Below are 24,642 nucleotides of genomic sequence, written 5' to 3' on the forward strand. Positions count from 1 at the left end.
GACTTTTTGCTGAGCCTATTTATTTAAACACAAGAATATGGATAATATGTGTACCATACCTCAGTTCTGGCCAGCAAACAAAGGTAGGGAACATTTTGCAGGGACCCAAAGTTGGCGCAGTGTGTTAAAGCGCTGAGCTGCTGAACTTGCTGACCAAAAGGTCGCAGTTTCGAATACGGGGAGCGGAGTGAACGCCCACTGTTAGCCCCAGCTTCTGCCAACCTAGCAGTTCGGAAACATGCAAATGTGAGTAGATCAATAGGTACCGCTCCAGTGGGAAGGTAACGGCGCTCCAAGCAGTCATGCCGGCCACATGACTTTGGAGGTGTCTATGGACAACGCCGGCTCTTCGGCTTAGAAATGGAGATGAGCACCAACCCCCAGAGTCAGTCAGGGGAAACCTTTAGCTACTAAAGTTTGAACTTCGTTGTCTACCGTTACTTATTTAAGTACTTTTTACTCTGGCCTGTGAGAGCCAGTGACGTGTGGTAGTTTGGGTCTTGGACTAGGGCTCTGGGAAACTAGGATTTCAACCCTTGGGCCATTTTTATTTCTGTGTCAGGAGCGACTTGAGAAACTGCAAGTCGCTTCTGGTGTGAGAGAATTGGCTGTTTGCAAGGACGTTACTAGGGGATGCCCAGATATTTGATGGTTTACTATGCTTGTGGAAGGCTTCTCCCATGTTCCCGCATGGGGAGCTGGAGCTGACAGAGGGAGCTCACCTGCTCAAACCGCCAGCCTGTCGGTCAGCAGTACTGCCGGCACAAGAGTTTAACCCATTGCGCCACCGGGGGCTCCACTCCCTTGGGCCATAAAAGCCGCTGGGTAAGTCACATTCTCTCAGCCATAGATGACAGCAGTGGTAACTCATCCTCCCTTGTAACTTATGCCATGAAAATCTTGTGATAGGTTCATCTTGTTGCTGTGCTCATTCAATGTGTATCTAACGTATGGTGACACTAATGTGACTCTGCTGCAGGATTTTCTTGGCAATGTGTCCAGAAGAGGGTTTCCTTCCTCTGAGGCCGAGAGAGTGTGACTTGCTCAAGGTCAGCCTGACAATTTTATGGCCTAGTGTGGATTCCAACCATGACCTCCAGAGTAGTAGTCCAATGCTTAAACCACTACACTACACGGGCTTTGAGATTCATCTTAAGAAATGACTTGAAGACACACAACAACAACAAATCTGGCTTACATCACTTCCAAGCCCTTTGGTTATTTAGGGCGATGCTTCTCAAATTTGTGGTCTGTGCACCAATGCCATTCCACAAGCCATTAGGAGAGTTTCCAGGAAAGAAAGAAACAATTGTAGCTGAAAGGGACAAATATAGAAATGGTCCCTGGCACACTGGTAGGAAAAACTGCCAGTTCACTTAGGAAGCAGTGATTTAGAACACAATCTTCCTTTAAAAACAAGGTGCTGCAAGGCACAAAAAGGGCCAGGTACAAAACAGAGACTGGAAATGTGGCTTGAGGCCTCAGTCTCAAATACTTTTGCTTGTAGTCAGGATCAAAGAACTATGCTTCTTTGCCATTTCCTATTATAATTTCATGAATCCCATGCCCTTCTGGAAGATCCACCCATCCATTTTTTTCCTAATCGAAGTTGATCCAAAATACTTGGTTAGTCCAGGCAAATGGCAAAGACCTGAATCCAGTGGCCAAACCCAGCTAAAGTTAACCTTAAAATCAATTTATGAATGGTAACATGTGCAATTGACTCAATTTTTTTTTATTTTGTGTCAAAAGCATTGACTCAATGGGTTTACCTTAGTAGAGATTAGCAATTTGATTTAGGCTACCAATAGCCCTTCAAGATTTGTTTACCTATATCCTCAACAGTCGCTATCCATTAGTTGTGTGGGAGTTGGAGTCATCTGGAGGGCCACAGCTTGCCTGCTTTGTGCTCTGATTTCACATCACCTCCATAATAACATCTGGTATTTTTATAGCCTGATATTTTCTCTGTCTGAGAATTTTAAGTACCCCTCCCTGAACAGCAAGTGCCTGGATTCCATCTGGTGTTGCTATGGCAGTTGAAGTGGAGTCATAGTGCTTTAATTGTGTAGTGTGAACGGCCCCTTGGAACAAGATGACTCTTCCCTCTAATCTTACTTTAACACTAGTAGAAGTAATAGTTCTGCTGCTGCTTAGCATAGCATGCATGCAGGGAGAAGAGGCCACATTGCAAGTACAGATTTGACTGTATGTCCTTCTTCCTACTCCTCCAGACCCAACTATCTGCATCCATCATCATCTTCTTTTTTGTTCTTCCTGGGGCAGCTGCTTCCATCAGTTTAACTGCAGGGCTGACTCTGTGACAGAGGCACCAATACAAGGCAAAGGATGGAATGACCCGTGCCACAATAAGCAGAACTCTGCTCATAGAAGATAAGAGCATGCTAGATCCACAACCTCCTTATGCATGGATTGAATATCCATGATTTCACTTCCCACTCTGAAAAATATTCCCCTCAGCAGTGTTTGTAGCCTAAGTCTTCCCATGCGATTCTATGCTTCTAGCTCAGGTATAGCTTTTTTTTTTTTTCCATGTCAGGAGCAACTTGAGAAACTGCCCAGGCATACTGAAAATATTCCATTCACTATTATCTGTAGTTTCAGGTATCTATGGGGTCTTAGATTGTATTCCCCATGGTTATGCTGTATACAATTAATTTAGAATGGAATGAGCTGTGACATTCCAAATCATATGAAAATGCAGCCAACCCTCCACACTTGCTGGGGTTAGGGGCACAGGACCCACCCACCCCCACCCCTCCAAAGTGAAAATCTTCAATAAAGAAATTTTACTTGAGAGAACAGAACTCTAATTTTTTTAGTCTTCCAGCATGACTTTATGGTTGACATCCAGCAGAAACCACTTTGAAAGGGCATCCAGAAGGGGCCATCCGCATAGCTGTTTCACGTTTTCTAGGTTGAATTACACCCAGGAAACGTGAGAGGGCTCTAACTCACTCCCAAAACCTCCCCAAAACCACTTTTAAAAATAGAAGAACTTACCCAGCCTCCATTAGCATGGTGCCAGAACTCTCCTGGTGTGTAGGGATGATGTGCCAGGAGAAAGGGGGAGGGAGGGAGGAAGAAAATCACTCCAGTACCACGCTAATGGAGGCCAGGTAAGTTCTTTTATTTTTAAAAGGGGTTTTAGGGGTTTGGGGGGGGTGCTGGCTGTCTCGCTGTTCTCCCGGTAGGACATGTATTATTTATTTATTTATTTATTTACAGTATTTATATTCCGCCCTTCTCATCCCGAAGGGGACACAGGGCGGATCACATTGCACATATAAGGCAAACATTCAATGCCATAACATAGAACAGAGACAGGGACAAACGCAGGCACAGGCTGGCCTCGAACTCATGACCTCTTGGTCAGAGTGATTTGTTGCAGCTGGCTGCTAACCAGCCTGCACCACAGCCCGCCACTGTAGACAGTGCCCACAGAAAGTGCAGGCTATTATTATTATTACTGAGCGATTGAAGTTCTAAGCGGTGTCAAGCCCCTTCCCCACATTTGAATCAAACCCCACATTATCTGCTTTGAACTGGGATATATGGAAGTCTGGACTCAGATAACCCAGTTCAAAGCAGATATTGTGGGTTATTCTGCCTTGATATTCTGAGTTATATGGCTGTGTGGAATGGCCCTCAGACTACATTCATTCTACCATGTAGATGCAGTTGTGGCAAGGGTCTCTCCATCTTTTTATTCTCAATGCACCTACAAACAAGAAAGTCTCCAGAGTCTCAAATAGTTTGGTTGGGATACTACCAGACTGTGAAGATAGTTGTTGGACACATCATCATCGTCAGTTGGAACTACCATTATGGTGCAATTATACCTCCATAGTTGTAGTTGCAATGATGATACAAGATTCGAGCTCTTGTGTCTAATATCTTAAAAACAACATTCTAGAACAGAAGTGGAGACCTCGGACTCTGCAGTTGCCATCCTAGCCAATGGCAAGGATCATGGCAGGCAATAGGTCATCAGCCATGGGAGGGGCTTGGAAGATGTCCACTTACTTTGGTATTACTTTCTATTGACAAACAATGGAGGTATGGTTCCTCTCACTACTAGCAACCCACATATGGTTCATAAGAGCACCCGATTTAGTCATTGTTCAAACAAAGTCTTTCAAAGGCTTCTAAAGAGCCACTGTGGTGAAGTGGGGAAAAGGTTTTTTTTTAATGGTGATCTAAAGAAATACTATTTTTAGTATGATCTGAGAAGTAAGCCATCCCACAGCTCTAACTCTTGTGAAGCGGTTTACATTGTAATAAAAGAGGCATGTGTTTGGTAATGACTTCAATGGAAAAACTTCTAGAGGGGGACAGTTAAAATCCACAAAACATGCTGCTTTTCTTGGGTTTGTCCACCAGTATTGTCCCGTAATGATCTTATTATCAAATACAAAGGGAGTTAGCTATACTCACACAAAACCACAGATAACTTAGGGAACATATCACACTACACTGTAACAGTGCAGTGTGATATGTCCTGTGAAATTCTGGGAGTTTTGTACATAGTTTAGTGAGGCCTAAGAGTTCTATAGCTAAAAACTGTAAATGCGCTTCCCTAAACTGCAAATCTCAGGATTCTATAGGGTTTCACCATGGCAATTAAAGTGGAATAATAGCACTATAACAGTGTGATGTGATGGTGCTCTTAAATGTATCTATATGAAATTCAACTACTTTTGCATTTAAAAACTCAGTTAGCAGCAACAGAAATAAGATGTAAACAAAGGAGAAAGTGGGAAGAAGAGGGATAAGTTGGGATGTTTTAAAAGCTGCTAAAAAGTGGAACGATAAGAGATTAATTAAGACTATCCATATCAAACAGGGCTGTTGGAGAGTATGTAAACTGTTAAGATTATCTCTCTGGTTGCTCCAATGGGCATTTGTTGGACTAATAAGGAAAGCCTTGTCCTTGAATATTTGCCTATTTGCAGGGGCTTCTCCTTGGAGTCCCCGGTGGTGCAGTGGATTAAGCCCTTTTGCTGGTAGGGCTGCTGACTTGAAGGTTGGGTTGCTGACCTGAAGGTTCGAATCCCACCCGGGGAGAGCGCGGATAAACTCCCCCTCTCAGCTCCAGCTCCATGCGGAGACTCCCACAAGGATGGTAAAAATATCAAACCATCAGGGCATCCCCTGGGCAAATTCTCTCACACCAGAAATGACTTGCAGTTTCTCAAGTTGCTCCTGACATGGAAAAAAAGGGGAGGGGCTTCTTCTTAATAATAAAAATCTAGCAAGTTCTACCAGTTATAGAGCAGATTGGAAAAGAAAAAACCCCATCATGCTCTCCCTTTATAAACCTCCATGCAATTGATATAAAAACTGCTCCTTCTGACCAGTCTCTTCCAAGTGCAACTGGCTAAAACTGCCAACAATTTGTCAGAAAATCTGCAATGGTTTCACAGTTTTGGACATAATTTTTAATCCTCTGATTTGCTAGTCTTATTGTTGTCTGCTTTCCAGTCATTTCCAACTGATGGTGTCTCTAAAACACATTGTGTTTTGATATTTTCGAGTCTTTCTGAATTTGTTAGCTATTTCCAATATTCTCTTGATGCATTTAAACAATTATAAAGTGGGATCTTGGTATCTGCTGAAGTTTAGTTCCAGTCCTTCCCATGGATACCAAAATCCTATAATATAGGATGGTATAGTAAAATGGTATCCCTAGTCGGCCATGATTAGACTTAATGTCAGATGAAAACATTTACCTTTACCTACCCCTTATATAAAGTAATGGTATTTATTTATTTATTTATTTACAGCATTTATATTCCGGCCTTCTCACCCCGAAGGGGACTCAGGGCGGATCACATTACACATATAGGCAAACATTCAATGCCTTTTAACATAGAACAAAGACAGACAAACATAGGCTCCGAGCAGGCCTCGAACTCATGACCTCCTGGTAAGAGTGATTCATTGCAGTGATTCATTGCAGCTGCTCTCTAGCCTCCGCCACAGCCCGAGGTAAAGGTTTTCCCTTGACATTAAGTCTAGTCGTGTCCGACTCTGGAGGGTGGTGCTCATCTCCATTTCTAAGTCGAAGAGCCAGCATCATCCATAGACACCTCCACGGTCATGTGGTCAGCATGACTACATGGAGCGACATTACCTTCCCACCAAAGCGGTACCTATTGATCTATTGACATTTACATATTTTAGAACTGCTAGGTTGGCAGAAGCTGGAGCCAACAACAGGACCGCACCCTATCCTGCAGATTCGAGCTGCCAACCTTCCGGTCAGCAAGTTCTGCAGCTTAGCTGTTTAACTCACACGCCACCACAACCCTTATATAAAATGGAAAAAAAAATAAGGTTTGGTTTTTGTATTTTTTTGTGTGGGGAGATTCTTACGTCGTGTATGCAGATTCCATGGATACAGGATAGGGATTTGTTTGCTTCTGTGTGTTTTGTGCGTGTCAGGCTGTGCTTTACAAGCCTGAAAGAAACCGCACTGGAATGTAACTCGATCTTTTCATCTTGATGAGAATGGGGTGACCAGTTAACAGCACTGCATAGTGTTTTGAAAATGTGATGACCCCCTTCTGCTTCCCCTCCCCACAATTGTATCTAGCATTGAATACCACAGCAAATTTAAAAGACAAACCACTTCAGTGGACCTATTATTGACCTAACGGGATCTTCTGCTTAAGGATACCCTGAATCAATCCGTCTGCCTAGCTCATCACTCAGTTGCTGGCAGCTGCAAAGTATAAGCAAATGTAAGTGTTGCCATCTTTTACTTTGGGCCAGGGCTTTGATGTCTCTTTAAGAATTTAGAAGCAGAACAGCATTCAGTATATTATTCTCCACTTACACACACGAATGTATGTACACACACACACAACTGGTGCAATCCAGGGCAAGGAAAACTCCTCACTGTCTCAATGATTTCAAATGCTTTGCCCACCTGTTAGTGTTCAAATAATCCACTTCCAACAAAGCCCTGACATAATTTGTATACTGTATGTATTTTTGCAGTACAGAGAAAGCACAAGCAGTCTCCGAGTTCCAAGCATCCAACTTGCAAACTACTCATAGATAAGGATGGGGGTGAGACAACAGGAAAGGACAGAAATGACCCCTTGGAAGGGAAATTCACTCCTGAAAGAGTTATCATGGGTAAAAGGTGCCTCAACTTGATCTTTCCCTAATGCTCTTCTTGTTGTTAGCATTCTAGGACATAAATCCTATTGTTAGTACCAACTAGAGTAAACCGATTGATTCGAAGGGATATCCCAATGGGATGTTGACTCACCATTCAACCATTGATCCATCTTAGGGTTTGCTCTGCTAGAGATTAGCTAATAGCTTTCAAGCCTAGATATATATACCCTCCAAGTGACCCAATTTGGCAGGGATGGTCCCAATAAATTCTCTGCATTTTGAGCAGCTTTAAAAATGTTCCAGGTTCTATCTCCTCCCACCTTCCCCTTTCAATTTTAATTTACTCCAATTGCTGTAAAATGAGTTCAAAATGCAAAAGTAGTCTGCACTCAGCAGGTAGGATAGGATGTGGGGGGGTCTTGCCCGTCCCTATAGATTTGGGACATCTTCACACAGCCATTTTGGGCCATGCCGTTGTGCTGAAAATTGCCAGCGAAAGGGAAAACTCATGAGATGGCTTGTGGCGCCCTGCACACCCTTCCTCCTCTCCTCATTGTTGGATGTTGTAGATGTAAATAAATAGAAGCTTTACCACAGCTTCTGAACCAAAGTTTACCCTGTAGTGTAATAACGTGCCACTCAGGTTTGTGAAATAAGTAACAGTAACTTTACTTCAGTTCAATAGCTCAAACAGAGCAACAATATATACAGTAATCTCTTTGGCTTCTTACAGAGAATAGAGAGAATAAACAGTCCTTTTAAAACAGTCTTTAAATATGCCTCATTGCCTTAGAAATTATCAGGCTTCAAAGAGTCAACAGCCATTAATTCCCTAGCTGTTATCTCTTTGCTCTCGGAGGTAAAGGTGCCAGCTCAAACCGTTTCTCTCAGCAGCAAGCCAGAGACAGTAGCCAATCAGAATGTTAGCTACTGGCATGCTTAGCCAATCAGCTGCTGACACATGTCTTTCCAGTCAACCCATTTACAAATCCCTACACTCACCACATGGAAAGAACAGGAAACATCATCAGGAAACATCATCAGGAAACATCATCAGGAAACATCATCAGATAGCAGAAAGGACAGCAACGCTCGGAATTGTGCTTTGCCCTGCCACCCTTTCTACCATCACACAGCAAAAAGGGGAGGAAAGTACATGTAGCTTAGTTAGAGCTACCCATACTACACTTTCCTCCCCATAGTGGAGGAGAAAGCACCTTTTGGTGCTTCCCCTCCACTTTGGGAGATATGTGTGGGGGGCCTGCAATGCGTCGTGTCCTTGCTGTGCATAAAAGCGGCAAAATGGGGCAAAAATGCCCCATGTGAAGAGGTTGTTGGGCAAAAGCAAACCCATGCATTCTCTTCTAGTATGTCAATTCTTTCTGTTATTATCTTCGGCCATCTTAACTACACTCTGATGTTGGTTGGCTGCATGTCTTCCAGTTTTCAGCTGTAAGAAGCTTTAGAATTTGTATGTGTATTACAGACTGGACTGGGCAACGGGATACTGATGGATGTAATGAGCACAGAAATTGTGTTGGAGACCCTTTCAGCTGCTTCTTCTCCCATTCCAGTTTTGAATAACATTTTATGTATACACAGGCAGTAAGAAATATTAATGCCTTAGTGTTTAGAACAGAGTCTGGCCAATATAGATAATTAGTTTTAATGTTTATGTATATTAATAGTTTATTTTATGTTCTGGCATTGAATGTTTGCTATACATATATTGTGCTCCGCCCTGAGCCCCCTTCGGGGTGAGAAGGGCAGAATATAAATGTTTTAAACAAATAAAATAATAATAAATGAAGTGCAGTAAAATATCCATGAAATATTATCAGCTCCACGTCCTTGTTTTTGTGTTTAAGGGCCTTCAAGTCAACTCTGTATTATTACAGATCTACCATTTGGAGTCCCCGGTGGCACAGCGGGTTAAACCGCTGAGCTGCTGAACTTGCTGACCGAAAGATCGGCGGTTAGAATCCGGGGGGCAGAGTGAGCTCCCGCAGTTAGCCCCAGCTTCTGCCAACCTAGCAAGTTGAACGGCGCTCCATGAAGTAATGCCGGCCACATGACCTTGGAGGTGTCTACGGACAATACCGCCTCTTTGGTTTAGAAATGGAGATGAGCACCACCCCCCAGAGATGGACACGACTAGAATTAATGTCAGGGGAAAACCTTTACCTTATCATTGGGTTTTCTTAGCAAAATGTATTCAGATGAAGTTTGCCATTGCCTTTTTTCTAAGGCTGAAAGTGTGTGACTTGCCCAAGATCAGCAGTGGTTTCACTTAACTAAACGGAGATTCAAACCTTGGCACCACAAAATTTCACATTTAAACCACTTTACCATGCTGCCTTTCTACCACATCCTCTAGCAGGATGTAAATATGCACTTAGGCAGAGTTTAATATTAATAGATTGGTTGGAGCTTTTCTTTTAGCTTATAGGATCAAATATAAAAATGAGGATCCTTTTAAATGTGTATTTCTCCCCCACTTTCTCAGGAGTTCTGCACTCCTAGTTCCAATTAATGTGAAGGTCCTATTGCATAAATAAAGTTATGTAATATAGATCGAGGACACTGATCAACATCAATTAACTAAAGAGCTGGGTTTGTTTTTCATGTCAGGAGTGACTTGAGAAACTGCAAGTCGCTTCTGATGTGAGAGAATTGGCCGTCTGCAAGGACGTTGCCAAGGGGAAGCCCAGATGTTTTACCATCCTGTGGGAAGCTTCTCTCATGTCCTCGCATGGAAAGCTGGAACTGACAGATGGGAGCTCACCTTGCTCCCAGGATTCAAACTACCAACCTTTTGGCCAGCATTCCTACTGGAACAAGGGATTAACCCTTTGCGCCACCGAGCAAGAACTGGTCATTTCCTGGAACAATTACATTCCAGATTTAGCTTGGAATACATTCTGGTCTCTTTTCTGAGAGATCTTGTTCTGTATGGGTTTTGCCACAAAAATTGGTTTTGTGCCAATGGTTAAAATTAGAGGGAGAGGTAGGCTGAAGTGTATTGATGAGTTTCAACAAATGCAGAATCAATAAACCTGGTGCTGAGTGATGAGCCAACATGTAGGTAAATTGTATGAATTCCATATCTCCACTCCAATATACTGGGATTAATCCTATAGTTCTGAGACCCATAATCCATAAGTATGAGCAGCACCACTGCAGCAAAATAGGACAAGAACTGTAGCCCGTATGTTGCCACTAGCCAACCTATTTGTTTTCCTAAAAGTTGTCCTGTTTCCTTAAAAAGCCAGTGCAGTGCAAAGCACAGTAGGTTATTTTTAATTTCCATTTGAAGGCACATTATTTACAGCTATTGATGGCTGGTTCAGTTCTGCCTAAAAGATAAAAGCCTTCATGTAGACTGCACTTAGGAATTTTATCGTCTTTCAAAAAGAAACAAAGTCTTGCAGGATGAAAAGGCACTGAAAATCCATCTCTCCCTTTCATGTCCCGAAACACTCATCCTCCCGGGTTTTTCCATTCCCAGATAGCTGGAGGCAGAGATTTCAGTTTTCACTCGGAAAAGAGCCCAGAATAGATTACCCTGAACCCACAACATGCAACAACACCATTCCTGAATTCTGACCCTTCTTGAAAGAGTACAGAATGCAAGTTGTTTTTTCAAGACTTTCTCAAGCCTTGTGCTGTCTGTGATTGATGTATTTTTGTGATGTTTTGCTTTGTAAAGGTTAAACAGAAACAGTTGATATGAGTATTCTCTTTTAACTGGACTCATCACTTGATATTTTACTTTTTCAGGCAAAGAATTTTCTGAAGTAGTAAAAAAGCATGAGCTATATCTCATTGAAATAAATGTACATGCCCTGAAAAATATGTGAAGCTCATGGCTTAGGTAAAGGTAAAGGTCTCCCCTGATGTTAAGTGTCCGACTCTGGGCGTTGGTGCTCATCTCCATTTCTAAGCCGAAGAGCCGGCATTGTCCGTAGACACCTCCAAGGTCATGTGGCCGGCATGACTGCATGGAGCACTGTTACCTTCCCGCCAGAGCGGTACTTTTGATCTACTCACATTTGTATGTTTTCGAACCGCTAGGTTGGCAGGAGCTGGGGCTAACAGCAGGCACTCATTCCGCTCCCGGGATTTGAACTACCGTCCTTTTGACAACAAGTTCAGCAGCTCAGCAGTTAACCTGCTGCGCCATTGGGGGCTCCTAGCAATGCCTAAAGATGTGTCTTCTCTAAGCGTGTCCTAGTCCCTCCGGCATGACTCTATGGTATGCTTTGACCAAAAGTCATTGATTCAAAAGGGTTAACTGTTACACACAGTTTTGTGCATTCTTGAGACGTTACCCTCCAGAACAGTTGTATTTGTTGGATCAGATCCATTATTAAAACATTTATGATACTGTAGATTATATATTATGAACAAGGAACAAAACATGGCTTACAACTTTTGTAAAATACACCCTTTTCTTTTCTGAGGGAAACATAGTTTCTTTTTTGCAAAATGTTTTTTATTGATTATAGGAGATGTGCCTGTCCCCCTTTTACTGAGCTTATGCTAGATAAAATTGTATGGCTTGGAGCAATTCTTGGGGGACTGAGGCTCCCGCAATTTCAATGTGAAGTTGTCATCCTAGTTTTTATTTTTTTTCCATGTCAGGAGCGACTTGAGAAACTGCAAGTTGCTTCTGGTGTGAGAGAATTGGCTGCCTGCAAGGATATTGCCCAGGGGATGCCCGAATGTTTTTTTATATTTTACCATCTTGTGGGAAGCCTCTCTCAAGTCCCTGCTTTTGGAGCTAGAGCTGACAGGAGGGAGCTCACCCCGCTCCCTGTATTCGAACCATCAATCTTTGTATAGGCACAAGTGTTTAACACATTGAGCCAAAGGAGGCTCAGTCATCCTAGTAGAGCACTACGTTACTCTTATGTTCCAACACTTTTTGCTTTTCAAGCTGTTTCCAAAAGATGCAGTCTGTTTTAGTAATGCCTTATATTAAAGCTTGTAATATGATACTGAAGACCTTTAGTCTCTTAGGCATGGAAGGCAACAATCCTAAAAACATATACCTGGGAACAAATTCTAGTAAAATCAGTGGGACTTTCTTTTGTAGATGATTGTTGGATAAACCCTGAACTGTTTAGCACTAGTAAGCATGAAAGAGACACTGCTAACCATAAAATTAAGCATGCTGTGCTGTGCAGAACAAGAAGGCATTATTTGAGTCAATATCACAGGGTTGGAACTAGCAACCTTTAGTTAGCAGCAAGGTGCTGCCTAAGCAGATGCATGAGAGATCTTTGTCCAAATGATCACAAAGCACAGAAGACAGAAAACCATTGAGTCTTCTATCTTGTAATGACTGAACACTGCAGGCATACCTGTTGTTTAATCCTTAATACAACTGACTCTGCAGTTACTGTGGTCATATAATAGCAGGAGGAGAATCAAAAGGTGAAACTAAGTTGATATTTTTGGTCCCATCTTTCTCTTCTGATAGAAACCCAATGGGAGAGTTAGTGAGATATTTCCCTGGAGCTTAGAAAAATCCCAGTAGTATACTAAAAGTATACTAAAGTCGGAAAGAAAACTAATAACAAAATTATATAATAAATTGTTGGAATGGGAAACGGAAACGGAAGTAGTCAAGAATTCGATGGTGAATTGGGCAAAAATATAGGTAGGTCATTTTTTTTTGTCAGAATGGACTGAGATTTGGACAAGAAGAATGAAGTTCACTTATGCCACGGATCTAACAGAAAATTGTTTGAAAATGATACATAGATGGTATTTGACTCCCAAAAAACTAAGTCTAATGTATAAACAAGCCAACGATAAATGTTGGAAATGTAAGATCAAGGAGGGCACATTCTACGACTGTTGGTGGACTTGTAACAAAGCAAGAGAATCCTGGAATATGGTGCATGGCAAAAGTCAGAAAATTTTAAAGATGAACTACTTAATGAAACCAAAGACTTACCTTTTGGGCATTCTGGACAAAGACATTTTTCAGGATATTAATAAAGAAAAATTAATCATATTTCTGTCAACGGCAGCAAGGATGGTCTTTGCAAAGATGTGGAAGTTGGAGAAGATACCAGACAGAGAAGACTGGTTAAAAAAAGTATGGGAGATAAAAGATATGGACCAGCTAACATATTATTTGAAAAAAAACACTGGCAAGGGTGTAAAGAAGACTGACTGGTCGGTATTCAAAGAGTATATGAATTTAAAGTACAATCCTTGAAGAACAGATAGGCAAAAAGATTTTATTTTAAAGTAAATGGGAGAGAAATAAAAGAAGCAGATTAAAAGAAACTTGAACAAGAACAAGGGCTGAATGGAAGTTCAAATTTTTTAATATATTTTTTAATTTTTTTTCCCTTTTGCTCTCTTCTTTTTTATTTATTTTTTTCATTTTTCTTTGGCTTTTCGCTTATTTTTCCAAACTTTCCTATAAATATTGTTCCCCCTCTTTCGATGTATAAGTAGTTTGAAAACCTCTAATAAAATTATTACCAAAAAGAGAAAAAAAAAGAAAAATCCCAGTAGCATTATAGATTCCTCGGATATTTATCCAAGTGCAAATATTTCAAAAGGAACGCTGAATTTGTATCTCAGCCAGTGGTTGCAGCTACCTTGTCCAAAACACAAACAATGGTCTGAATCCAATTGCTAGGCCATTGCTAGGAGTAGAGTGCCCTTCACCACTTCATGGATAATAATGGAAATACGATTGATGTGGCCCAGCAACATCAAAGAGATGCAAAAAATATATAAATAAAAATGAAAAAGAATTCCCTAGCTAGGAAAGTCTGTAACAGGTGGTTTCTGAATTAGCATTCTGGAAAGGGCTTGACACCCCATCTGCTCTCTTTTCCCTATGCTGAGTTGACTACAGATTACTCTGAACTTTGAGCCCAGTCTGCAGCAATTGAAGTAAGGCAGAAGTGACGGGAAAGAGAGAAACTAGGACATTTTTAAAGCATTTGAAAAATTGAGTGAAACAGGGTTAATAGGGACTGCCCTTGGCAAATAGGAACTGTTGGAAATTATGAACTAGACTAATAGAATCATATACTGAATGATGAATCAATGGGCCTATTGCAGTTTGGATTACCAATATGATTTTGGCTCAAGTGTTTGTCTCCAGGTAAGGACATAAGAGAACCCCCCGGTGGCACAGTGGATTAAACCACTGAGCTGCTGAACTTCATGACCGAAAGGTCAGCGGTTCACATCCGAGGAGCGGGGTGAGCTCCCGCTGTCAGCCCCAGCTTCTGCCAACCTAGCAGTTTGAAAACATGTGAGTAGATCAATAACTACCGCTCCGGTGGGAAGGTAATGGCACTCCATGCAGTCATGCGGCCACATGACCTTCGAGGTGTCTATGGACAGCGCCTGCTCTTCGGCTTAGAAATGGAAATGAGCACCAACCCCCTGAGTTGGAGTCGCCTATACTTAATGTTAGGGGAAAACCTTTACCTTTACCCATCCTTGCTTTATAGTAAGGATGAGGAAAGTGTGGAATTCCAGATGCTGTTTGGACTGTAACTCCCATCATTCCTCATCCTATATCAAGCTGGCCAAAACTGTTGGAAATAATAGTCAATTTTCAAAAGGATGATGTGTTCTGTACTAGAACATCCTTTTGATATTTGACTACCAGATACTTGACTGCTGTTCTATACTAGTGTATACCAATTTTGTCAATAGAAAGTGACTGGATCCACTTCCTTGTCACTTCATATTTTAGTGGGGAAAGCCTGACCTAAATTTGTTGAAAGACTGCAAATAAATGTGATGTAAATGATTTAATACCATATAGAGGGCATTTGGGGGTTGGTGAGCGAGGAAACCCCAATTTTTATGCAATGGACTCCGGGGACCACAAGAAAGTCCTATGTAGCTACAGTTAACTCTCACCTACTCTATTGTTAGATAGTGGCACAGCGGGTTAAACCGCTGAGCTGCTGACCGAAAGGTTATTGGTTCGAATCCGAGGAGTGGGGTGAGCTCCCACTGTTAGCCCCAACTTCTGCCAACCTAGCAGTTCGAAAACATGGAAATGTGAGTAGATCAATTGGTACCGCTCTGGAGGGAAGGCAGCGGTGCTCCATGCAGTCATGCCGGCCACATGACCTTGGAGGTGTCTACGGACAACACCAGTGCTTCGGCTTAGAAATGGAGATGAGCACCAACCCCCAGAGTCGGACACAACTGGACTTAACGTCAGGGTAAACCTTTACCTTTACCTTTAATCCTTAAGAGCCCAATTGGAAGGAAAAGATGTTCTAGCATCTCCTTTCCAGCTCCTCTGCCTGAAAGCTTGTAAACATACTTTATTCTGTATTGCCCATACGCAAAACATTTTTTCTAGTGAAGTCTGGCTGGCACGTAGGTGTGTGCCTTTGTGATCTATGATAATAAAAAAGAAAGATTTTTCATTAAGCTTTTGTGCTGGATGATTTAAAATTTGACACACCGGTTTTGGCAATTGTCCAATTTGCAGGGTCCAGTTTCAAATCAAAATTGCAAGTAAGAGGCTCTCTAGAATCAAAGGGAGACACCATATTTCACAGGGAAATCATGGCAGATGACTCAACATTTGCTGTAATTTAATTGTGACCCAGGTTGAAGAGCTTAGTTTCAAATTAAAAAAGAAAACAGGGAGGACTTCCATAACCTAACGGGACAATGTGACAGACTTCCATCATACTAAAGACTGACAGTTTCAAGCATCATCATCCTTGTAAGAACTTATTTGGCTACAGCAGTGGTTCCCAACCTTTGGGCCTCCACGTGTTTTGGACTTCAGCTCCCACAGTTTCTAGCAGATGGTAAGCGGGCTGGGATTTCTGGGAGCTGAAATCCAAAACACCTAGAGGCCCAAAGGTTGGAAACCACTGGGTTACAGGCTTGCCTGGCCAGGTTGGTTGAAAATATTGTGGTCCAAAAAGGCAATTGTTCAAGATCTGTGACAAAGTGAAGCTCTGAACATTAACAAGAAGCATTGCTTTCATGTATGCGATTATAACTCTTTGTAATATTCCAAAGGAAAAGTTGTGTTAGGGATGAATAGCTTAGAAATAAGAAGAAAACAAGATATATTTGCACCTTGATTGGTGTGAAGTCTTGGCTCTGCCTTTTCCTTTCCTTTGCTTTATTTCCCCCTGTTTATAGGTTTTCCCAATAGTATAGATATAGTATAGATACCTCCCCTTGTATTAGTTTTGGGTGGAGCATAAAAACCCCTAGAGGCCAGCCTTAGTTGGTCTATGCCAGGGGTCCTCAAACTTTTTAAGCCGAGGGCCGGTCCACAATCCTTCTGACTGTTGAGGGGCCGGATTATCATTTGAAAAAAAAAATACAAACAAATTCCAATGCACACTGCATATGTCTTATTTGTAGTGCAAAAACAACAACAACAACGAAAGAATACAATATTTAAAAATAAAAACAATTTTAACCAACATACATTTATCAGGATTTCAATGGGAAGTGTGGTCCTGCTTCTGGCCAATGAGATAGTCAAGTTAATTAGGGTTGTTGTTGTTGTTGTTGTGTGCCTTCAAGTCATTTCAGACTTTGGGCGAGCCTAAGTCTAAAATTTATTATTTATTTATTTACTGCATTTATTTACTACATTTGTATCACACCCTTCTCACCCTAAAGGGGACTCAGAATAGCTTACAAATTATATGTACATACAATATATTATATTATTAGCATAGCACAATATTAGCATTATATATTACTATATTGAACTATACCACTATACTGTAATATTATTAGTAATATTATATGTAATATAGAATATATAATCTATATTATTATATGGTATTATTATTAGTGTTATATTGTATTACATTATAATATTATGATCAATATTATATGTATATACAATATATGATATTATAAAACTGAGGGCGGGGGCCAGGTAAATGACCTCGGAGGGCCGCATCCGGCCCCTGGGCCTTAGTTTGGGGACCCCTGCACTATACTGTAATATTATTAGTAATATTACATGTAATATATAATATATAATTAATATTATTATATGGTATTATTAGTATTACATTATAACATTACTATCAATATTATATGTATATATAATATTATATTATTAAAACTGATATAAAAATATTATATTATAAAACTGAGGGCAGGGGCCAGGTAAATGACCTTGGAGGGCCGCATCCGGCCCCCGGGCCTTAGTTTGGGGACCCCTGGTCTATGCCATTTGCCTGTTCAGAGCTCTCTTGCTAGACTCCTCCTCTTTCTGCAACAGAGCTACAGAGATTAGAGGCTTGGGCATTGTCTGGTAATCCTAGGCCCAAGCAATTCAAACAGGCATCCTTAGCACCTGCATTCATCAGTATTCATATACCACCAGTCCCAGAGACAGCAGAAGCTTTTGGTCAGCCTAAGCTTTACAAAGTAAACGATTGAAACAGCTTATAAGCATTAGCTTGTAAACCATTGGTTTGCTTCAGAGGTAGAAGACTTTCAAGGACTCCAGAGAGATGACTGCAACCAGCAAAATCTCCTTTTGTAATGTATTGTTTTAAACTATTTTATAATAATCCCTGGTGGAGTTAACCCTTTATCCATCTTGTTTTCAATAAACTCATTTTGGTTATCTTTTCACCTTGCCTAAAGTGCCTCTGTATGTTAAGCATTTTGATCTTAACAGAAGGTATGCAGATAGCCCCCAAGAAAAGCCAGACACTATAGTTTTTCCCAAAGGCTTGGGTGTGCCATCACAATGGTCATTTGAATAACTATCCGTTATGTCTGGTATCAAAATCACCTGTTGCATGTTTGAGATGAAAGAAGCAAGAGCAAAAATGGCCATGCACTCAATTTTGTTTAAGCTGGCTCAGATAATTTTGTGACATAGTCCTTTATGAAGACAGGGTGTAGTTGAATACTTTTTAATTGAATTCTCTGCAATTTAGCACAAAGTCATGTGGCTGTAAGGCTGGTGTGTGGGCATGATAGGCATTTGACAAAACCTTGAGCCATTACTCCAGAAATATGTAAAACCCTTTGCAATTTAGGAGATATAAGCCGAATCAAGGGTAGTTATTATGCAACCCTCCAGATATTATTGGACTACAACTTCCAGGATTCCTCATCTTCTACATATAGTATGAGCCCTGTGTCCACATTCCAGAGAATACATTCCTGTATTTCATGTAGATATTCAAAACAGTGGGTATATTGACCCCGGCTGAATGAACAACTTCTGGTGAAAGGATATCACAGAGATACACTGGAGGACCTAGGAAATGCATAAAGAAGACATACCTTGGGTTGCTGTGAATTTTCCGGGCTATATGGCCATGTTCCAGAAGCATTTTCTCCTGATGTTTTGCCCACATCTATGGAAGGCACCTCACAACCTCTGAGGATGCCTGTCATAGATGTGGGTGAAACATCAGGGGAGAATGCTTCTGGAACATGGCCATACAGCCCGGAAAATGCACAACAATCCAGTGATTCCGGCTATGAAAGCCTTTGACAACACATAGGGCACACCTTGTCAGCTATGGGCAAACGAAACCATGGATATGGATCCCACAGATATGGAGGTCATACTGTACATATATCTCATATATAGTTTGAAATGGAATTGCGACAAGGTGATATGTTCATTAGTACAATTGAGCTATCGTTTGAGTGGTTAATTCTTGTGCCAAAAAGGCAGTTTGTACAACCCAAAATTGCAGAACACAAAGTATAATGAAAAACTACTCTTCTGTGTGGCTCATTTTGAAGTGTATTCTGTGGAAATAAATGTTCTTTGATTCAAAATAAAGGAGTAGTACATTAGCATAAGTCAGTACAATTTTATTTCATAGCAACCTATGCCAAGTAGGATTTGTTTTGGGAAGGCAACTGGGACTAAAATAATAATATTTAAAAACTGCCACAGCTTTTACAACATTGTTTGGATAATTAAAACTAAAATAATATATATTGTGTATATATATATATATATGTACATATTATAAACCCCTCCCCCAATGCAATAGTAGTATTCGGTTAATGGATTTTCTGAAAACTCCAGACCACATATACACCACAAAATTGATGGATATTTTCGTTAAGGTGCTTACTAAAGAAACTTTATGGAATGTCACAAAATATACATATGTGCAGAGTATCATTTTATATTTATATATGCATATTTTAATTTGATAAAGAGATGACAGAGATTGCTAGAAAATTTTGTAATGCCTAATCCATAAAATGAATTTAAAATATTTGATATAAAACATCTAGAAAAAATAAATGATCAAGTTAAATTTTTTAAAAACACAATATAGAAAATATTTCCAGTTCTTTTCTGAAGCATCCGTTTTTTCCATAGGGTTGGAGTCCATTTTGCGCACCTCACTAAGACGCCATGTGCACCAAGGAACATTTAAACAACTGTGCGTAGTGGGAAAGTTCGGTCACGCGATCTACCATGTCTTGGAGGGACGATGTGCTTGGATAATTCAAGGCTGCCACCTTGGTGGACATGACAATGCTTTTAAGCAATTCACAAAGCTGGTTGCTGGAGTTCATGACGCTATTGCGTATTTCCTGAGCTGTTAACTGCCGGCTCAGAGTGTCCCCAATGAATACCAGTTTATGGGCACTCAAGATGACAAACTTGCTATGGGCAACGAAGATCCTTGGTGGCTGAGCGGCACTAATGCAGCTGAAGAAGGCATCAATGGCGTTCAAGAGGGAAATGAAATGAGTCTCACATTGGTCCGAATAAAATAACAGCAGCTGCCTTTCTTGGGAGGCTATCAGGCTGTTCACAGGGTGAAGGCTTTGAGGTGGCTTCCACTTTGAGATGTCATTTTCCACAGGTTTTGTGATTTCTTGTTCCAGCCACTGGAACTGATTCAGCTGAAAGGCAAGCAAGAGAATCAATGCCAATTGTCAATGCAATACTAGCAATATCTGACACAACAGCATTCCCTTGAATCTCAAACTTAGGCATTATGAATGCTCACAAGACTGGAATCACTAACAGTTTAAAGATGTCTGAATGAACCTGTGGTGCTCGGAAACATGACATATTGAAAAACTAGCTGAGATCTTTCATCAGAAGTGAAATCTGGCAGGCTCCCTCTCTCCTATCCTTCCGTAAAAGAGTTAAGACTTGGCTTTTGATCAATAGTAGCAGCATCAACTACAACTATATGCCTCAGGATATAATGACAGATCCGGTTCAGACTCGAAACGTGCCTAAATGTATATTTATATGTGCATTTTATGAATGTTTTAATGTAACTTAATTTTAAATTGAATTGAAATGTTAGTGTAATTTTTATATGTGTGTTTCATATTTGTAAGTCGCTCTGGATCCCCTTATTGGGTGAGAAGGGTGGGGGTAGAAATACTGTAATAAATAAATAAATAATAAATAAATAAAGAGAAAAAGAGGACTGGGTTCATGATCACCTATTTCTCCATTACCCAGCAACTCAGAAATGGCCACTTAGGAGTATGCAACTTAAAAGGTAGGTTTTGGTACCATAGTATTACATCTTTTGGACACTGCAATGGCATAATAATAATAATAATAATAATAATAATAATAATAATAATAATAATAATAATATCTTATTACACAGTCCTAGACACTTGGGAAGTGTTTGACTTGTGATTTTGTGATACGAAATCCAGCATATCTATCTTGTTTGCTGTGACATAACAATATAATATCTTTATTTAAATCCTGCCACCATCTCCCCAAAAGGACTCAGGGCAGCTTACAAAGGCACTTCAAGGTACACTTATAACATATAGAAAGTAAAAAATAGTATATAAGTATAACAAAGTCACATAAAATTATATCAACAACCCCCGTCAACATATATAGCATAAAATAAAAAAATAATATAATTTTAAAAACATCAGTAGATAAAACTAGCTGCCATCAATTCAGAAAGTGCCAAGTGTCAACTTCATATGGGCCCATTCAGCCTACTTGAGGTCAAAAGCCTGTTTGAACATCCATGTTTTCAGGCTGGAATGGAAGGATTGACGGGTACGGGCTAATCTAATCTCTTTTGGGATTAGAAAATGAAACACAATGTTGCAAATCAGATTTATGACATCACAATTGTGAACACAGTGAGAGCTTTTTTTTTTTAACATCGTCTCTTTCAGATTGTAAATTTGTGGGCAGGGATTATTACCTCTACATTTACATCTATCTCTTAATACATTTTTGACTGCAATTCCTGAGCAAGAGGGATGAGCTACTCTATAACATTTTATTGCAGCTCTCTCTTGTTCCAACTACAACTTACACACCTGTCATGCTTTGCAAAACCATGTAACCATCTGCATTCCAGCATATAGCTTCCTCTGGGCAAAGAGTGATACAAATGAAAGTTATAGCTATAGCTTAGGAAATAAAAAGTATGCCCTGAAAATTTGTGCTACTAGGAAAACTTGAAAAATTATTGTTGTTCTCATGTTTTATACCCCACTTTATCTCTCCACAAAGGAGACTGAAAGCGGTGCAAAATGACCAATACATGCTTCCTACTTTATTTCAGACCAGGTTTGGGGCACTTCTGGATGTTGTTGGACAGCAACTCTCGACATTCTTCAAGCTTCTGTGATTTACAGTCCAGAATACTTATAGTCTGATATGTTCTAGGCCAGTGAATCTATTCATTATTTCAACAGAATTTTGTTGTGGCCCTTTTTCTCAAAAGAGACAGCCCTGTGAATATTCTGTACAGCTTTAATTTTGCCTCTCCCTTTCCTTTCCATTCCTTTTTGGTGTTACCACTTTGATCTCTTACCTGATGATGTTCCAGTTGCATCTTGTTCTGTTTGATGATATTTTCCTTTTCTAGCAGCTCTTTCTGTTGCCTTTCAAATTCTTCCTTCCCCTGGATAGATAACATTTCAGAAAAAGAAGCCACGTCACACGAGTGAGATAACAGCCAACCTATTAACTTAGTTCTTTATTGCACAGCCAGATATTTCTCAAACTACTTTTTAAATGAATATGGAGAAGAAAATATATGAGAGCAGTAAGAACTTATGGTTAAAACTGAATCTAATAAACAAAACTGTACAGTGACAAAATCGCATGTCAGTAACAAGGAAAGCAGGGAACTGTGTGTATAGTTTTCTTGCCATATGCTATTATTGTTGTGATATAATAGTTAGAATACTGCATCCGGTCTGGGGAATACCCCTTCTCACCATCAAAACCACATCATTTGGGGAAGCAGGTTGGAAAATTTGTATCAGAGGAAACTGAAGACACATAGGGTAGTGAAAGGGGTCAGGGAGTTGAAATAGGATTTGAGCATGTTCTTGCTCAGTCTACCATGAGCTGAGACAGGATGGTTTGACCCTATTTCCACATTCCACTGCTTTTCCGTTAGTTATTAGATATATTAAGTCCACACCTCTAGTGATTATGGCATCTTGAGAGCTGTGAAATAATTTTTTTCTACACTTTTGCCAAGCAGTGATAAGACAGTTTCAGATCACGCAATCCTGTTTATTGGGGAAGCTATTATGCTTCCAGATGTTGTTGGACTGCAACCCCCAGCACCCTAGTCAGCATAGCCAATTGTGAGGAATGATGGGAATGAATAATTCTAGAACACCTGGGTTCCCAGGTGTTTTGGTCTACAACTTCCAGAAATCCCAGCCACTTTAACCAGTTGTTAGGATTTCTGGGAGTTGAAGGCCAAAACATCTGGAGACCCACAGGCTGAGAAACACTATTCTAGAATATCTGGTGGACCATAAATTGCTTATTTCATAAGAGGGAGGTGAACCCTGACAACTTGACTCATATGAAGGCATACTAGTTAAATACTGGGAACTGCTGTCCAAATAAGCAACATTTCTAAGCTATGGGATTCACTCAATATTCTCAATGGAAGAGAATAACAATTCGTGGATAGGCAGGGAAGAACCCTGCTTATAATCATCTAGGACAGTGGTTCTCAACCAGTGGATCCCCAGATGTTTTGGCCTACAGCTCCCAGAATCCTAGTCAGTTTACCAGCTGTTAGGATTTTTGGGAGTTGAAGGCCAAAACATCTAGGGACCCACAGGTTGAGAACCATTGATGTAAGAGATACTGCTTTGGTTACTATGGAAATAAAAACAATGGAGTAGGCTTGGTGTAGCCAGATAGAGCTCACCTGCAAGTGTACATAATCGTAATCATCCATCCAGCTCTTTTCTGAACCATCACTGCTGTTGCATTGGTAATGTTGGCCTTTAGAAAGAAGTGGAGGCAATGAAGTGCAGTGGTCCTGGCTTTTGCTTCCAGGCTGAGCCATCAGGGCCTGAGGATTGTCATACACATAATCCACAGCTGGCCCCAAACTATCTGAAGCATTCTTTGTGTAGGAGCTGCAAGGCCCTTCCTTGAAGAGCACCTCGGCATTGATACCGATGCTGGTGGTCAGTTGTTTAGCATCATCCGGTATTGTCCGTGCTACCATCACAAATCGATCCAGGTCATCACATTTGTTCTGGGGCTTGTTGCGGGCCAGGACGTTCAAGGACCAGCTACAATTATTGAGGTCTTGGCTAGTCTGTGTCAAAATCTGATAAGAATCTTCCAGTCTCTGCAGTTCTCTCTTCAGCTTACTGTGAAGGCTGAGTTCTGAAAGGAAGGAAGCATTGGCTGTTGCCCCTTTCGCAAAATGAAGATAATCAACTAGTGATTGCTCCACCTTGTCAATAGAAGTGTGGATCTTGTTGATGTGCTTTTCCATGTACTCGTAAGACCGCCATTCAGGGGTGACAAGGGCCATTAAACTGGAGACAGTGGTCTCCACTGTGTTCTGGTGCCAGTAAAGTCTTTCTATGGCTGTGTCGGGATCCAGTGCTAATCGTTTGTCTTGAGAAGGAGTGGATGAAAAGGATGATTCCTTTGAGGTGGTGGAAGATGTGGACATATTGCTCCTTGTGCTCCCCGTACTAGAAAAAGACAACCTGTTCATTCCATCAGTCACATCCTGCATTTTTTTAGTGTCCTGGCTTACTTGTGGAGGCACATCATATACACCTTCTTTTGATTCAGGATTTAGACTGTCTCCAAATTCCAAGTTCTGCACAGGGAACGGGACTCCTCTGGGAGTGTCATAGACATCATTCTGGGGAGCAACCAGCTGTCCCACAAATTGAGTTTGGTGGCTCACAGGGACATCATAGACATCTTGGGGATGTGGTGATAAGTTGGAAGAGATGGGTGGATTGCAACAACATTTTTGCCCAGGCTCTTTTGTAGCTGCTTTGGGTGTGGGTGGAGGGACATCGTACACACCCTCCGGTCTTTTTTCATGCTTCATGCAAGCAGCTGAATCTGGTGAGCATTCTCTGGAATCATCTTTACATGCCGAAGGGGCAATGGCATAGGTCTGGAACATAAAAATGCAATGTTGTGAGTGATACAAGAAAAACTGTCATAATAAGGAGAAACAGGTATCATTCAAAATCATT

The 24,642-nt window shown here is 40.8% G+C and overlaps 1 protein-coding gene across 2 annotated transcripts in view; it reads right to left on the reverse strand.

Annotated features, from left to right (window-relative positions):
* Nucleotides 1-18,978: 18,978 nt before the first annotated feature.
* Nucleotides 18,979-24,642, reverse strand: part of nedd9 (neural precursor cell expressed, developmentally down-regulated 9) — a 79,663-nt gene continuing 73,999 nt past the window's right edge. For both annotated transcript variants that reach the window (XM_008114991.3, XM_008114990.3), the window contains 3 exons: nt 23,334-24,560; nt 21,966-22,055; nt 18,979-20,049 (listed from right to left, as the gene is read on the reverse strand). In XM_008114991.3, the coding sequence (XP_008113198.2) occupies nt 19,543-20,049; nt 21,966-22,055; nt 23,334-24,560 (1,824 nt within the window). In that variant the 3' untranslated portion in view covers nt 18,979-19,542. The remainder of the gene's footprint in view (nt 20,050-21,965; nt 22,056-23,333; nt 24,561-24,642) is intronic.

This window comes from Anolis carolinensis, chromosome 4 (genome assembly GCF_035594765.1).
Source record: "Anolis carolinensis isolate JA03-04 chromosome 4, rAnoCar3.1.pri, whole genome shotgun sequence".
NCBI lineage: Eukaryota > Metazoa > Chordata > Lepidosauria > Squamata > Dactyloidae > Anolis > Anolis carolinensis.